Source organism: Mercenaria mercenaria, unplaced genomic scaffold, assembly GCF_021730395.1.
Source record: "Mercenaria mercenaria strain notata unplaced genomic scaffold, MADL_Memer_1 contig_3728, whole genome shotgun sequence".
NCBI lineage: Eukaryota > Metazoa > Mollusca > Bivalvia > Venerida > Veneridae > Mercenaria > Mercenaria mercenaria.
The window spans coordinates 19945-35813 of record NW_026461895.1 but is presented as its reverse complement, the minus strand read 5'-3'; the positions used below and the strand labels follow the sequence as shown (position 1 = coordinate 35813).

Here is a 15869-nt window from a genome sequence, read left to right as displayed (position 1 = left end):
CCTTCTGGGCTTCTTAGCCTAATGGTATATTCCCCTTTGAAAACAAGTACAAGCATGTAAAATATTATCTATTTTGGTTGAATAAATTAATTACTATCACGCATAGGCGAAAAACTTAAACTTGTCCTAGAATTTTATTTTCATGTACTTTATTTTCATTAAATAGACATGATGCATTCATCTAGATATGTTGACCAAGAGCCATGTAACGCATGTACATTTTTTCGAAATCCCCTAGAACAATTCGTTGATAGTTTCCGACCATAAATAATTCTTAACGAAACAGAATTATCTAGATAACTTGAGAGCATTATGATTCAAACATCAAGATAACGTTTGGAAATTTCGCCAGTTAAAGTGTTTCAATGTGTCTCATTTGTTTGAATGTAGAGATGGTGCTTTACTAAAAAGAAATTGCAAAGTAACGTTTTTTTCCTGATAAGCCAGTTCCGCCTTCTTTGGTGTAAACGAATTATATCATATACATTTTGAACAGTACAAGAACTCAATCTTCTTCTGAAAGTTTGCCTATTGCAAGGCGGACTCCGCCTAAAAAATAATTGTATTTCGTATTGAAACCTCCAGAATCTGCATATTATCGTCTACTAAGCCTACTGTATAGGAGGCCTGCTTTAAGGCGTGCTACATTGGTTGCATTTGGTGTACTTAATGCTTTCAGAGATTCGACTCTTCCCTTTTGAAATTTGTTCAGAAATCAGCGCGTAAAATCTTTAAATTTCCATATTTCATTTTTATCCGATTTTTTGTTAAGCTTCTAAGGGTAATTCTCTTCCATCTCAAATGACTTGAAAGAGGCTATAAAAATTTGATAATTATCAAAATTTGGAATGTCACCGGAAGGCAACTGCCTTCTTGAAAATACCAGTTGAATGTAAAGACATTAAGTCACGTTGAGAGTAAACAAGCAAAATGTCGGGACGCTCCCTAGACAATGCTATCAAACCTGAGATTTCTTGCTAAATCGCGGCAATAGTAACAACGGAACCCCAAATTTAATACAAATTAGTAAGGTTAAAGCGGAGGTTTCGTCATCATTTCAGGAGTGGCTATATCGCAAATCAGACAAAAGCGACTCTCCAGTAATACGAAATGAACTGCTAAATATTATGTCTGGAGAAATAGAGAACAATTGGCTATATGTTTAAGATTGGTTGATTACAAAACTTTATACTGGAAGGTCCATTTGATAGGACTGTATCAAACAAATGCTGACACTATAGCAAATTAAAAGCATTAAAGACGCACTTGGTCAAAATAAATTAACATATGTCAAACTGTCAAGTTTGGCGTTGTACTTAGTCAAACGCCTTACACTTCTATTAAAGGACGACTATTTAACGAAAAGATATGACAGCGGCAGAATTTAAATCAGTGGCTATGAAAACTACAAAATTGTTGACTGTGGATTACCCAGTCCGAGTAGGACGTGTAGACGGTATGCACAATATGGCTTAATGGCAGTGACAGTAATTAAACCCTGTTAATGAAGCACAGACAAGAAACTATGTAGTTTTTATGTATAAAAATCATAGAATCATAACTCTCTTGAAACGTAAACATGGTATAGTATGTGCGACAAAGCTTGTAATTACCAGGTCCTATGTAGTTTCATTCAATGAGCAGCCTTGACAAATTTTATTCCAAAAATGACCTTTAATATAAGTGAAGAGTACCAGCTGTATGCAAAACGTTTTGTAGTAGTTTTATTGAAACACGGTAAATGAATTTGGAGACCTAAATGAACGCAAACTCAACATGGGATCATAATTATAATAATAATTATTTATTGTCTGATAAGTGTCCTATATATCCATTTTTACCTTCAAATTAAATTACAACACAGACATGTGTGCTATTATTAAAAAAATAGCTTTAGCCTATTTACAGACTCAAATCCGACTCAAATTTATATTTCGGTCATCGCGATTTTTCTTATAATTTGAAAAAGGTTCCTTTCGGAAAATGAAATACAATTTAAATGAGTTGAATAAGTATACATAATGTATTAACAATAACAACAGAATGTGTTAGAATACCTGGTTTACTTATATTCTTTCATAATAAAGCAGTATACACTCAAATATAAAAAAGATTCGTTTCTATTGGAAAGTTCACAAGACAGCAAACACATCATGTACAGTATTCAGTCATGAAAATATTCATATGCTGACATAATGTTGATACAAAAACCTTATTTCATCTCACACGTAAAAATACAATATATTACAATACAATCAATTCCAAACAGATCAAATTCTGAACGCTTAATTAATTGATCATAAAATAAATTTTGATAATTAGCATTCTTCGAATGAATGGTATGGATCTTAACATGCTTCTTATCTGGAACAAATTAGGCAACCTTTTTGCTTTTAACCGATATCCATGGATAATCTCATATTGTCACTCCAGCACAAAAACTGGGTAAGTACTTCTTTACCTCAAGGCAAATATACACTATGGCGACGATAATTATACAAAGAAATAAACACGGTTCTAGTCTAGGTTAATGTACACGGCAGAAATGTGTAGATCATTATGTAAATTTGTATGTATTTTCAGGGCCATAACTCTGGTCAGACTTAGTAAACTTTCAAATCTTAAAAAAAGCAACAGGTACACAACTTCAGGTGCATAGAAATATTCCTGTACAGGTTCACGACTCCAGATCAAACATGTTTGGGATACTTGTTAAACAAACATTTAGGCCCTTAATGTATAATTTTACCTCATGAAGGACCTTAACTCTGGCATTACTGCGTGAAATCCCGAACAAAATATTGTACAATTTCACATACAGAATAACATTCATATGAAGTTTCAATAGTTCAGCTCAAATACTTTTGAGAGACTCGCCAGAACATATTTTATATATGAACAATTCTATGCAAAGAGCCATAACTCCGGTCTCTTACTTTGTAAAATCCGACCATAAAGGCAATTTAACTTTATGACAGTTCCAATAGAATCTTTGCAGAGCAATTTATGTCTCAAAAACAGACACATATTTGACATGAATAACAGCTTTACTATAACAGGACCAGAATTTAAAGGCATAGCAGTTTCCCGGGCTGATTCAATAAATTCAACATCAGTGGTATACTAACGATCCAGTTCGCTGAGAGGTAGCATCTACCTTAATATATGTACAAGTTACTGAATTTGAACTAGTTTTGTTTTTTTGAAAAATCACAGTTATATTACAGAGACGTTACACATAAAAATGTATGAAAATACATTAACCAAAATATGTATGGTTTGGGTTTCCAGAAAAAAAGTGTGATGAATTGTTTTCGCATTTTCAACGTATTGAATGTAATATAAAAGAAATGTTTGATAGATTATGTATTTTCCGTCACAGCAAACAAATAAAATAATGTGCATACAAACAAATGAAAGCAAGACATACTGCAGACGTTCAACACTTTTGGCAATATTATTCAAAACAATTTTCTCCCTTCGTTATCGGATATAAGAAAGTAACATTGTATTTCTTCTTGAAATGCCGGCGAATTTTGTTGATTCTGTTTCACATTCTCGAAACATTATTTAGCTCATATAACTGATTGTCACTGTCATTGTCAAAACTGCATAAATGAAAGCAAAAGCATGAGAACAATTACTAATAAGTCCGATGAAACTGTAAGCAACACAAAAAAACGTAGCCAGCTAAAGCAAAAGTAGTAAGTTTGATCTTAAGCAGCCTAAAATGCATAACTACCTTGTATGAAAATATTCATAAGTATAGATCTTGTGCACAATGATTTAAATGTCTTTTAGTCCATCATGTAAAATTAAACTGATACGTCTTAAAGGAAATCTGTGACTACGAGTTTCCAACATTTTTTGGTTCTTACAGAGAATTGGTTTTAATGTGTGAAATATTTGAATCTAAATTAATTAACCTCTTTTATTTCCGTAGCAAACTATATAAAAAATTAAAAATAAAGCATCACGGACTTGAAAATTGAACTGACGTCGAAAAAGTACATCATATCCGAAAACGGACTGCGCTACCTCTCGTCTACAGAGAAATAACTGTTTGTACATGAAAATTGTGTATGGGCTTTATTTGATGTTATTTACATTTCGAAACGCCTTTTTACTGTGAAGTATAACGAAACAACACTTTTTCCAATTAAGTTATATTTCAACTTATGACGAAATCAGTAACAATTTTGTTAAGTATTGTAAATAAACATAAAGGCAATCAGTTATATATCAACTACTGCTACTAGAAAAGAATATACATTGTACATAACATTACAATGACTAACTTTACGGCTATTTTAATATTCCTGAGCCATTGAAAAAAGGAAGGTCTGAGAAAGGTACAAAAAGAATATATTAGAAAACTTGGTCAAGTTGATATTTTACCATAAAATTACCGACAAAAAAAGAATAATAGAGAGAACTGTAAGGTATGCTTTAAATTTATCGAATTGAAAACGTGCCTGTTAAACATGATATCAAATACATTTACCCAAACAAAATCATCATTTTACTAAAATTTATACCTAGTGTCGCAACAAAATCATTTTGAAGTAAAAATTCTTGTATCCTTTTCTACATAATATCATAATAATATATATCATATATAATTCGATTTTGCTCTGATGTCAAAATGTCATTTACATTGGCATATAATATATATCATATATAATTCGATTTTGCTCTAATGTCAAAATGTCATTTACATTGGCATTTTCGAAATGATTGTACAATTTTATAGAAGTTTGATAAAAGACATTGATTAAATGGTAAATATCTAAGTATTACTTTAAAATGATTATATATCAACAGTGTAATACACAGTCATATACTTCACAGCATTACATTATCTACATTACAAAATGGCAAAAATGAACACACACAAGACACTGCTTTATGTTTTTATACATTTCTGCTCGCAAACCATTATAAACGCATTTGTACGGTTTTCCGTTTGGACAATCGTGACCTTTTTTTATTTAATACTAAACCGCGATGCACGATGGTACGATGACGAAAACGCGATGGCACGATGATAAAACAACGATGGTACGATGGTGAAAACGCGATGACACGATGATGAAATCGCGATGGTGCGATAATACGATGGTGAAATGTCGACATCGTGTCATCGCGTTTTCATCATCGTACCATCGTGCCATCGCGTTTTCACCATCGTACCATCGCGTTATCATCATCGTACCATCGTTGTTTCACCATCGTACCATCGCGATTTCACCATCGTACCATCGCATTTTCACCATCGTGCCATCGCGTTATCGTCATCGTACCATCGTGATTTCACCATCGTGCCATCGCGTTTTCACCATCGTACCATCACGTTTTCACCATCGTACCATCGCCTTCCGGTTTGAAATGCGTAGACCCGTACACTTGTATTTTGTCAACAATAGATGAATGTATCTCAGTGTATACTGTGAGAAGAAATTTACCATTTAGATTATGCTGTTTTGCAAAATGTTTTACAAAATGTTCAGTGCTCAGTTCATTAAAACTGTAAAATCTTCAAGGCCACGTCCTTTGTATTTTATGTATGCATGAAAGTAAATAAAAAGCTGGGTGTAATAATCACATGGTATTATTCAAATTCAGCTTATTCTTTTTAAGATGTAGAAGGTAAAAATGAGATTGTATAAAGCCTGTATTTTACTGACACATATACTGTATCACTGCACATGACCACCGGAAGGCGATGGTACGATGGTGAAAACGCGATGGTACGATGGTGAAAACGCGATGGTACGATGGTGATAACGCGATGGTACGATGATGAAAACGCGATGATACGATGGTGAAAACGCGATGGTACGATGATGAAAACGCGATATTACATCGACATTTCACCATCGTATCATCGCACCATCGCGATTTCATCATCGTGTCATCGCGTTTTCACCATCGACCCATCGTTGTTTCATCATGGTGCCATCGCGCCATCGCGTTTTCGTCATCGTACCATCGTGCATCGCGGTTTAGTATTAAATCAAAAGTCACGAATGTCCAAACGGAACACCGTACATTTGAATATAATAACACCATTTTAAAAACCACATCTAAAAATCTAAACAAGAATGTACTTGCGCCAGGTCAGAAAGATAAACAAAATAACACATATAACAATGTAACTAGTACAGGTTATAAAAAGGATTGGAATAAACATTCGCATATATTCTGAATTGTTATTTTCTTATTTTCAGTTTTGTTTGTTACCAGTGGCAGTGATATTGGCTACAATAATTTCAGGATTAAATCGATGCCTTGATGTTTGTAAATCATCATATCACGGAAATAACTATTGAGTAAAATATAACGATTTTTCCTGGAGAAGCACAAGGCAAGTAATCTTTTGCGTCATGTAATTGTATATCATATGCAATCAAGATACATTGTTGTAATGGCTACGAAGACCAGAATAAAAATGAATGTTTAGAAAATTTAGTCAGAGCCAATTTCGAGCATGTTTCTGTACACCTTTGTTTTTCTTCAGAATTAAGAGGCTTTATAATCTATGTTACAAAGTCGCCAGGTACTAACCTCCAGAAACAGTATACTCTTTATAAAAACAAAACCATTTTTTGTTTAGATTTAAAACCGTTTGCAGTATATCACAAAAGAAAAATATGCTGTTTGTATACTTTGCTGAAAAGAAGTAACTGTCCAACTTAACACAGAGCTATACAATTCATTTCATTTTAACAAAACATATAAAAGATCTAAGAACATAATATCGGATATTTTCACACGTTGCAGATATCTAAAATTTCAAATACTTCTCCTCTGTAGACCGTTAAAGAAAACAAACTTGAACCAAATCTAGTCTGCTTGAACTGTATATTCTATGTCAGAACTAAAAGTGCCAATTTACGTTATAATGTTCCTATATATCTGCATCCGAAACGAAATGTAAGTGTAGAATAAAAGAAGTAAACATACAAGCAACTAAATTAGTTAATGAAATGACACAGTCTTATGTGTTCTGGATAACACAATCTCTCATGTTGCTAATCACCAGTACTTATCAATTTTATTCGTGGAAAATTCAAACTGATAATCGTCATCCCTTGTGACATGAAATTTATGTCTGACCCTAACATACATACGAGCTTTCTCGAACTTGGGACATTCTGACGTTCTCACATATAGCATAAAAGTTTCATCATTTTTTATTACCAAACCTAGCGCTTTCACATGAACTATATTTGGTATTCTATGAAGGCTGCCAATAAATTCTCTCCACGTCTCCATTGTCATAGTGACCACAGAAAGATCAATACGTTTGAGACTGAACAATCGAAATGGGAGTGTAAGGATATTGTCAGTTATTTCAAGACTGTCTAGTTCGATAGCACAGAGATAGTTCGACATTGCAAAGAGTGAACGCAGTTTATGCGTAACAAATTGAGATATGGAAAAATCATCACGGTTTCCCCATAAACTGACATATTTCAGTTTGACCGATTCCAGAATACGAAACAGTAGGTTGATGGACGAATCATCTGCCCATTTAATCTTAAACTTCACTGTCATATCATGCTCTGTGTAAACATTCTTTACTGTAAAACCGTCTCCAATTTCCAGATACTGAAGAGTGTTGTGCGTTGACATATCGATCTCGTGGTCATCTTTATCCTCACACTCTACATCGAGAGATAACTCTTGTAATAGAACCTGGTCTGCTAGATATGATTTAAGAATGTCACACTGATCGTGTGGCAGGTTGATACCGTGCACTCTTAACGAGGTCAGCTGATTCAAATTTGGAATAGATGCTATCAAAGGTTTAAATGATTCCATACCTTTCAAGCAAAACTTTACTCCCAAGATATAGTCCACTGAAACCGTCTGTAAACTTTGTAAATTCGTCTCTAGTATTTCTTTAACCAGCTGTATATGTCCATCGTCTGTTTGCAATCTTTTGTCATTAAGCTCTAGCTTTGTCAATCTACGACATGATGAGAAATGAGTCAGTAATCTGCAGATATCACATTTAGAACGCCCTCTAAATAACGGACAAGCCCGAGAAAATGAAACAGACAAAGATTCAATACTGTCAGGAATTACATGCTGTAAAGTGTTACTATTCAGACTTGGCAAAACTGATTCCATATCATCAAAAAAACAATCTCCCAAATAGATATCTGAGTTTGCTTCGTCGCAACAAGCGGATATACATCTTTGAATATCATATAAAAACTTACAGTTATCTAATGTCTTTCTGTGCTGAACTACCAGCGTGCTTCGGTTAACAATATTGTATATATATTTTGAAATACACGTAGCAAGTCTTGGCTGTAGCCCAGACAAAAACACGAAGACATTTGCCATCTCTAAAATGTTTTCAATGGTTTTGATTCGAGCACAATACTTTTGTATGAAGTATTCGCAAACATCTGGCCACCCTGCATATTCCCGCTCCGACATAACTTCTCTCTTTGAACGAGGATGTGAAGACACTGTATCATTTCCTTCCGAACGAGTATATATAGACGACATATCACCCCTTAGAGAAATTGAATGTGGAGACGTTATATTCTCTCGCTTCGAACCAGTTTGCGGAGACATTATATCATCTCTCTCCGAGACATTATGCAGAGATGATATCCTCTCCAGTTGTGAATTTGGATGTGGAAACGCAATATCGTCTCGCTCTGAACTTATATGTTGATTCGTTATATTTTGCATCCCTGACGCAGGGTGTTGAGGTGCTATGTCCTTCTCTGATACAGGACGTTGATACGCTGTATCATCAAGTTCCGATATATGACTTAGTGACGTCGAATACTCTTCTACTGGCATGGGTCGTGAAGGCATTGTTTCCTCCCGTTCTGACGCAGGTAGTGACCACGTTTTAAAAATATCGGCAATATGTACAGCTGTAAGAAATTCTTGGATTGATTTATGAACAAAAGAAAACGACGACTCAATCTGTCCACCAGAAGTAAAACCAATAGTTTTGTCTTCAGAGAGAATTCCAATATTTACACAGACCTTTATGACATCCAATGGTATTTGCAGACGTTTACAAGTTTGGATATCGAATGAAAGGGTGTTTTCTTGTCGTTGTTTGAACAGTAACTCAAACGCTAACTTTGATGCATTATCTATTGTATTCCTGTAATCAGGGTATATTCTGTCTTTATCTAATTCATGTGGACTTTGCAAAGACAGAAGATCCTTTGTCTCTGATCGACCCTTTATCTCTGATCCATGATTAGACTCAAGTTTCTCGCGCTGTCTCTGATCAAACCATTTGAACGGAAGTTCTAGCATACCATTATATAAAGTACACCTGGAAGATTTTGATAAGTCATTGTTTTCATACCATAGGCAAATCAACTGCTCTAATAATATGGGGATATGCCGTATGTCTGACAAAGGACTCGTTTTTAAGTATTTGATAAATTTTTCCGGACTTCTGTCCTCTTCAAAAGTTGCATTCAGCAGTTTGATTGTTTTCTCTATGAGTATCTTTGTTGCACTTCTGTCAATCCCACGAAGCATTACTTTCTTGTGTATTTCATTTGTTTTCATTTCAAGTAACCCAATTTTCCACGGCCTAGATGTTGTAACGACGGTGTAGTCCTTAGCGTTATCCCTAGCTGGTAATCCTTTTATTTCGATCTGTGAATGAGATAACGATTTTGGAATCCATTCATCAAGGCCATCAAGTAAAATAAGGCATTTATCTGATTCAATATCCAGTATTTTCTGTAATACAGGATGACGAAATTGGCTGTCTAGCATCATTTCAATAGTTTGCTTGTCTAAATGGTGACGGAGTAAAATAAAAAACAAGAATTCGAACCTTTTTATGATTCGTTTGTCCTCACCTGTGTAATATCCCCCATCTGTATGCACTTTGCACCATTTATGCACCAAACTTTTACAAAACGTACTTTTTCCTGTGCCCGCTTCGCCAAGAACATAAACAGTTTTGATAGGGTTATTGCCTTCCTGGAAGACTTCAAAAAATGACGAGATTTCTCTCTCCCTCACTTCACTGGTCTTTCTTGACGGGTCATCTTCCTCTATAATGGTCATCCAAGGTTCAACGTACACGTCGCCGACATCCTTTTGATTCTCTTCTGGTTGTACAGGTAAAGCAGGTACTTTAACACAATTCTCCCGGTAAAGTTTTACTAACCGCTTCTGTATATCTAATAAATATGAAAAACGACATACATATATTAAGAATTACGAGGTTATTTCTCACATTATTAATTCAATATATATCTATATTGATAAATAATAAATAAGTCATTTATTTTATAATAGTCATGATAGATATGATGAAATTTATATGTGTATAATGAATGATATGAACAAAACATATAAACAACAAAAAGCTAAAGGGTACGGGTAGATTTCCAGGAAGAACAGAGCCATGAAACCAAAGGAACATACTAGTGAACAAGCTTTGTTAATGAAAACAACACCACTGGGGTGTTCAAACCGGTTAACTGTTCACAAGTATTTACTATTCATCCTCACCATTTTGCAAAATCTGTCTCTGTTTTAGGATAATTCTTTCGTATGTAACTATGTAAAACATGCGGAAATCTGATGCGGTCCCACATTTGGTTCTAGGGACCTTGAGTAATACTAGACAATTCTTACAATAAAAACATCTTTTCATTGGCCTTGTGATATTCTGAGAATATTTCTTTTTTCGGTGAAACAAAATTACGCTTTGCCGTTGTTGGTGGCTTGAGGGGGTGGGGTGCATATTTCATTACCGTTTATGGACAGTTTAAAGATGTTTTTCACAATTATTTCTAGCGGACAGATTTTTCTATAATTTTGCATATCTATACATTGATGTTTCACAAGTTAAGATAAAAAATAAAAATGACAGCTATCCGTGCTTCTTTTTTCAATATTCAAAGTTTATTAAGAACACCAAATTGGTACTTTTTTCTGATGAAACAATAAATACATGTTATAATAAAACAAGTGCAAACAGCTATTTACTTAAAAATTCATTCTGATGTTACTGTTTTTGCATCAAAATTAATTAATCTACTATAACTATGCATAAAATGTTAACATATAGATATATAAAAAAAACTTAAAAAAATACTCTTGACAGATGTCGAAAGTATCTGAAACTGAGAAAAACACAAACTATTTTCTAAAGATATGAAAAATCTAGCGGACAGAATTTTACCAAATTTTGTATTATATTAGCTAGAACTAGGACAAAAAATACTAAACCAAAAAAAAAAAAATATCAACCCGTGCTTGTTTTCAAGAAAAACTAAAAATTGTTCACTCAACCCACAAAAAGAATTTTTTCATTACCTCACCCACCTAAAAATATGAACTTTTTTCCTTACACAACAAATTGCACAATGTTATAAACAGTTTCATAACTAATTTTCTTACTCACATGCTGAATAATACCCCTCTAAGTTTTCATGCCTCTAAGTCAAACACTTTTTGTGATACGTACTACACAAGCTTTCATGCCATTAACGTATATATTTGACTAAGTCAAGGGACATAAATCTGTTTTTACTGAGTGAAACATCAAATAAAAGCGCTGGTGCACAACTTCGCATGCTGAATTAAATTCTTGTATGGTTTCATGACTCCAGGCCATATAGTTTTTGAGGTACATGCGGCACAAAGTTTTAGGCTCTTTATGTACATTTTGACTGTCAAGGGCTATAACCCTGGTATTACTATGTGAAATCCGGGATAAGCATGGCACAAAAAGTATAACGACATTTTAAGCAAGTCAATTTGAACTTGAATGAGATTGATATACATTAAGATTTTCTAGAATGTTTAGTGACTTAGAGTCGGCTGAATCATTGCTCGACGAAATATTTTAACTTGGCTGTCCACAATGTTTTTTGAAAACGAACATCCTACGACTACTCCTCCTATAAAACACCATCACTTTTAAAGGTAAAATATGCATGACCTATATTGCCAGTATATACGATAGTTGTGCGCTGCATATCCGACAATTATGCACCTTCGGCGGCGGATCCTTAAATGATTACAGTGGTTATCGCTTGCTGCGCATTGAGTTGCGCACAAAATATTGTAATGAACTCCTTTAATCAAACCGAGACTGCTATTTAATTTGCATGGTTGCACTCTCTCCATCTAAAGGACCTTCTTATAGACTTTATTAATCCTGTATGTTCAAGACTGACAAAATGTAGTGTTACTGAAGTGTTTTTGTTTGCTTTTATTCGTTTTACAAGTATTAAAGTAAAACATATAATAGTAACTATTGAGGTAAATTATGTACAAAGAAGTATGAAAAAGATATTATGCGGATAAACTTCAGTCCAAATTCAGTCCAATTTATACTTGATGAGAGCGTCGTCTGTACCGATTAACGGAAGTAACAATAAGCTGGAGTTTGTACCGGTGTAGGGTGAAATGGGTGGACATGGAAAAAAGTGGACACAAGATCATGTGCGCATGCGCTAATCTATATATAGTTAATGGGCGGAGCGCGCTAAATATAATCTCAGGGTACATCTCAAAACCTAATATGACTGGTTTGCCGATTGATAAAAACGGCCAGTAAGAAATAAATATCCTCTGGATTCAAGACATTTAAGTTTCCGTGTAAAAATTGTTCTATTATTTTATAGCTGACTTATCTTAATACAACGGACATTGGTATCATCATAAGATCCTGTGTTTTTCCCCGGTTATATTTTACCTATATATAATGCGCAGCATGAAATCTCCACCGAATATTAATAGTTGTGGGTTCGAGTCCAGTCAGATATTTTTTTTCATTTTGTCTTTTACTTTGTAATTGTTTCATGATCTTATAATAACCCAATTATATAAAGAGTAGATTTACAGCAAATATTCGGTTTAAAGCAATAGTAATTTTGCCCATTTTGTCTTTTACTTTGTAATTGTTTCATGGTCTTATAATAACCCAATTATGTAAAAAGTAGATTTACAGCATATTCGGTTTAAAGCAAAAGTAATTTTGCCCTGCGGGTATCTATATTTAAATGCCATTTCTCTCTACTGTTTGAAAGTTTTAATGATATGGCATTTAGATGAACAGAGTAATGTGAGAATGGCTTGCAACTAGAATATAAATGTACAAATAATATACGTGTAAATGCATAAGAAACACAGCTTAGGAATTAGTAGACATACTAACAATCCACTGGGATATAAGTGGATATAAGTGGACGTGTGAGACAGAGATGAGAAATTGGTAGATATACTTATAAATTCCTGGGAAATATGTGGACACAACACATATGAGACACAGCTCATAAAATGGTAGACACAGTAAAAATCTCATGGGAAAGAAGCGGACACGACATTGAAACACAGCTGAGTAACTTGTAGACATAATAAGAATCTTCTGTGAGATAAGTGGACACGACATATATGAGACACAGCTGAGGAATTAGTAGACATACTAACAATCCACTGGGAAATAAGTGGACGTGTGAGGCAGAGATGAGTAATTGGCAGATATACTAGTATTCTCCTGAGAAATAAATGGACACAAGACACAGCTGACGAAATGGTAGACATAGTAAGAATCTTCTGGAAAATAAGTGGACCGCAAATAAAACACGGGAGTAACTAGAGACATTATAAGATCTCCTTGAATAAGGGGCCCCGAATATAGGAAAACACTCTGCGGAATTGGAGCAAAATAAAATATACTGGAAAAAAGGGGCCTTTAATACGAAGCACCCCGGGAAAATTTGAACACAAAACAAGACTCCCCAAGGAATAAGTGGACCGTTTTAAAAATTAGACACCGTTAACATGTTTACTTAATAAGAATCAGGGGAAATTAGGGGAGGATTATTAGACGTGGGGAAAGGTGGGATTATAAATACAAGACATAGTATGTTTAAAGTGTAGGACGTCAATTTTTCCCTTACATAAACAAAAACATTTCTACCATAGCTTTTTTCATGTTTGAAAATTTTGTGGACTATCAGTTTACCTTACAACTTTAAAAACAGTTCTCTAAAGTATGTATTTTCATGTTTGAAATGGTTTTTTTGTTTGTTTTTGATATCGGACGTACGTTTGCTTTTTTGGGAAAATAATTTCTTTTTTTTTTAAAATTGCGACATTCCATCTATAAATGCTTCACCCGGTGATGATGTTTAAATCAATTTACGATTTTTTAAAAGCCCCATATCAATGCGGTATGTTCCCATGACATAAAAAATAAATACATTATGATAAAAATTTGCGACAACCTTGTTGTTGGGGTCCGGTGGGGGGGAGGGTGGGGGCGTGAAATACGCGAACCCCGAAGATAATAACTGATAGTGAAAACAAAAAAAGAAACTCTGTGAAAAATAGGACCGTTTAATGACACTTAGAAATTTTGGTAATTAAAAAATAGAAACAAACAAAATTACGGCGAAATAATTAAAACTATAATTCGACACAGGCGAGAATATACATACATAAAAAAATCACCTTGGAAAGAGGGACATTGAGATACAAAAGAAAAAATGGTAGACAAAAGGAGAAATTCTGGGGAAAAAAGTGGGCTGATATCCAGCTAAAGGGAAATTTATGACATGATGAATCTTCGGGAAAAAAGAATATGATATTTATGAACACAGCTGATAACGGTTAACTAATACGAACCGCTGAAAAAAAAGTGGCAAGAAAAATATTAGCACGCTGAGGAATTGGGGATAAATAGGGGAAACACCTAGGAAAAAAAAGACTATGAGACCAGCTGCGGAATTGGTGACTAATAAGAAAACCCCTGATAAAAAAGGGCAGGATATATGAGAAAAACTGAGGAATTGGTTGCATATAAGAAACATCTGAGAAAATATGGATATATATTTTTGAGAACAGCGCGGGGATGTTACTAATAAGAACCTCCTGGGAAATATGTGGGGACGAAAAATTGGACACAGCAAGGGAATTCGTAGATATATAATATACCACTGGGAAAAAAAATGGACACAGAGACTCAGTTAGAAATTTTACACAATAAAAACTTTTGGGAAAAAATGAAATTTATAAAGATAACGCCCAAAACTTGGTAGACATAATAAAAATTTTGGGAAATAAATGGAATATGATACAGGCTGGGAAAATGGTAGACAAAATAAGAAAAATTGTGGGGAAAAGTAACATAATAAGAGTAAAAATGGGAGAATAATAAGAAACTTTTGGGAAAAAAGGGCATTGGGGAGAGAAAAGAATGAGGAAATTTTTGGGAACCAAAAAAAGAATCCCCCGGGAATAATAACAAAAGCGACAAGTGAGGAATAGGAAAAAAAATTTCCCTTCGGGAAAACCGAATATATGAACAACTGAGGAATTTTATAAAAATAAAAAACCTATGGGAAAAAATGGACATCGAATGAGGAACTGTAAAAAATTAAGAATCCCCCGGGATATAATGACTATGAACAGAAAAGAGGAAAAGGGAGACAATTTAAGAATCCCCCGGGATTAAGTGGCAAAAAGGCAAAATGAGAATTTCAACAAAAAAGAATCCCTGGGGAAAAAATGGGGTATGAGACAGAAAATAGAAATGGTAGACAAATAAGAAACTTTTGGGAAATAAATAGACATAATACAAGCGAAAATGGTAACATAATAAGAACTGTTGGAAATAATGGGCATTGAAAAGAAGAGAAGAGAAGGGAGAGAGAGAAGGGGAGAAAGAGGAAATTTTGGGGAGACAAAAAAGAAACCCCTGGAAATAATGACATATTCGCAGAGTGAGAATAGGCCCCTTAAAAACTTCTGGGAAAAAAAGCGAAATCGGCGGGAATTAGTATGCAAAAAAAAAAAATTAGGGGAAAAAGTGGACATACGAACTGAGGAAATAACAATAT

General features: G+C 34.2%; 1 protein-coding gene across 1 annotated transcript in view; it reads right to left on the bottom strand.

Annotated features, from left to right (window-relative positions):
* Positions 1-2048: 2048 nt before the first annotated feature.
* The window catches only part of LOC123543892 (uncharacterized), a gene marked incomplete at its 5' end in the record, with an annotated part of 30197 nt that continues 16376 nt past the window's right edge, over positions 2049-15869 (bottom strand). The window contains one exon of the mRNA XM_053534491.1: positions 2049-10190. Coding sequence (XP_053390466.1) covers positions 7039-10190 — 3152 coding nt within the window. The remainder of the gene's footprint in view (positions 10191-15869) is intronic.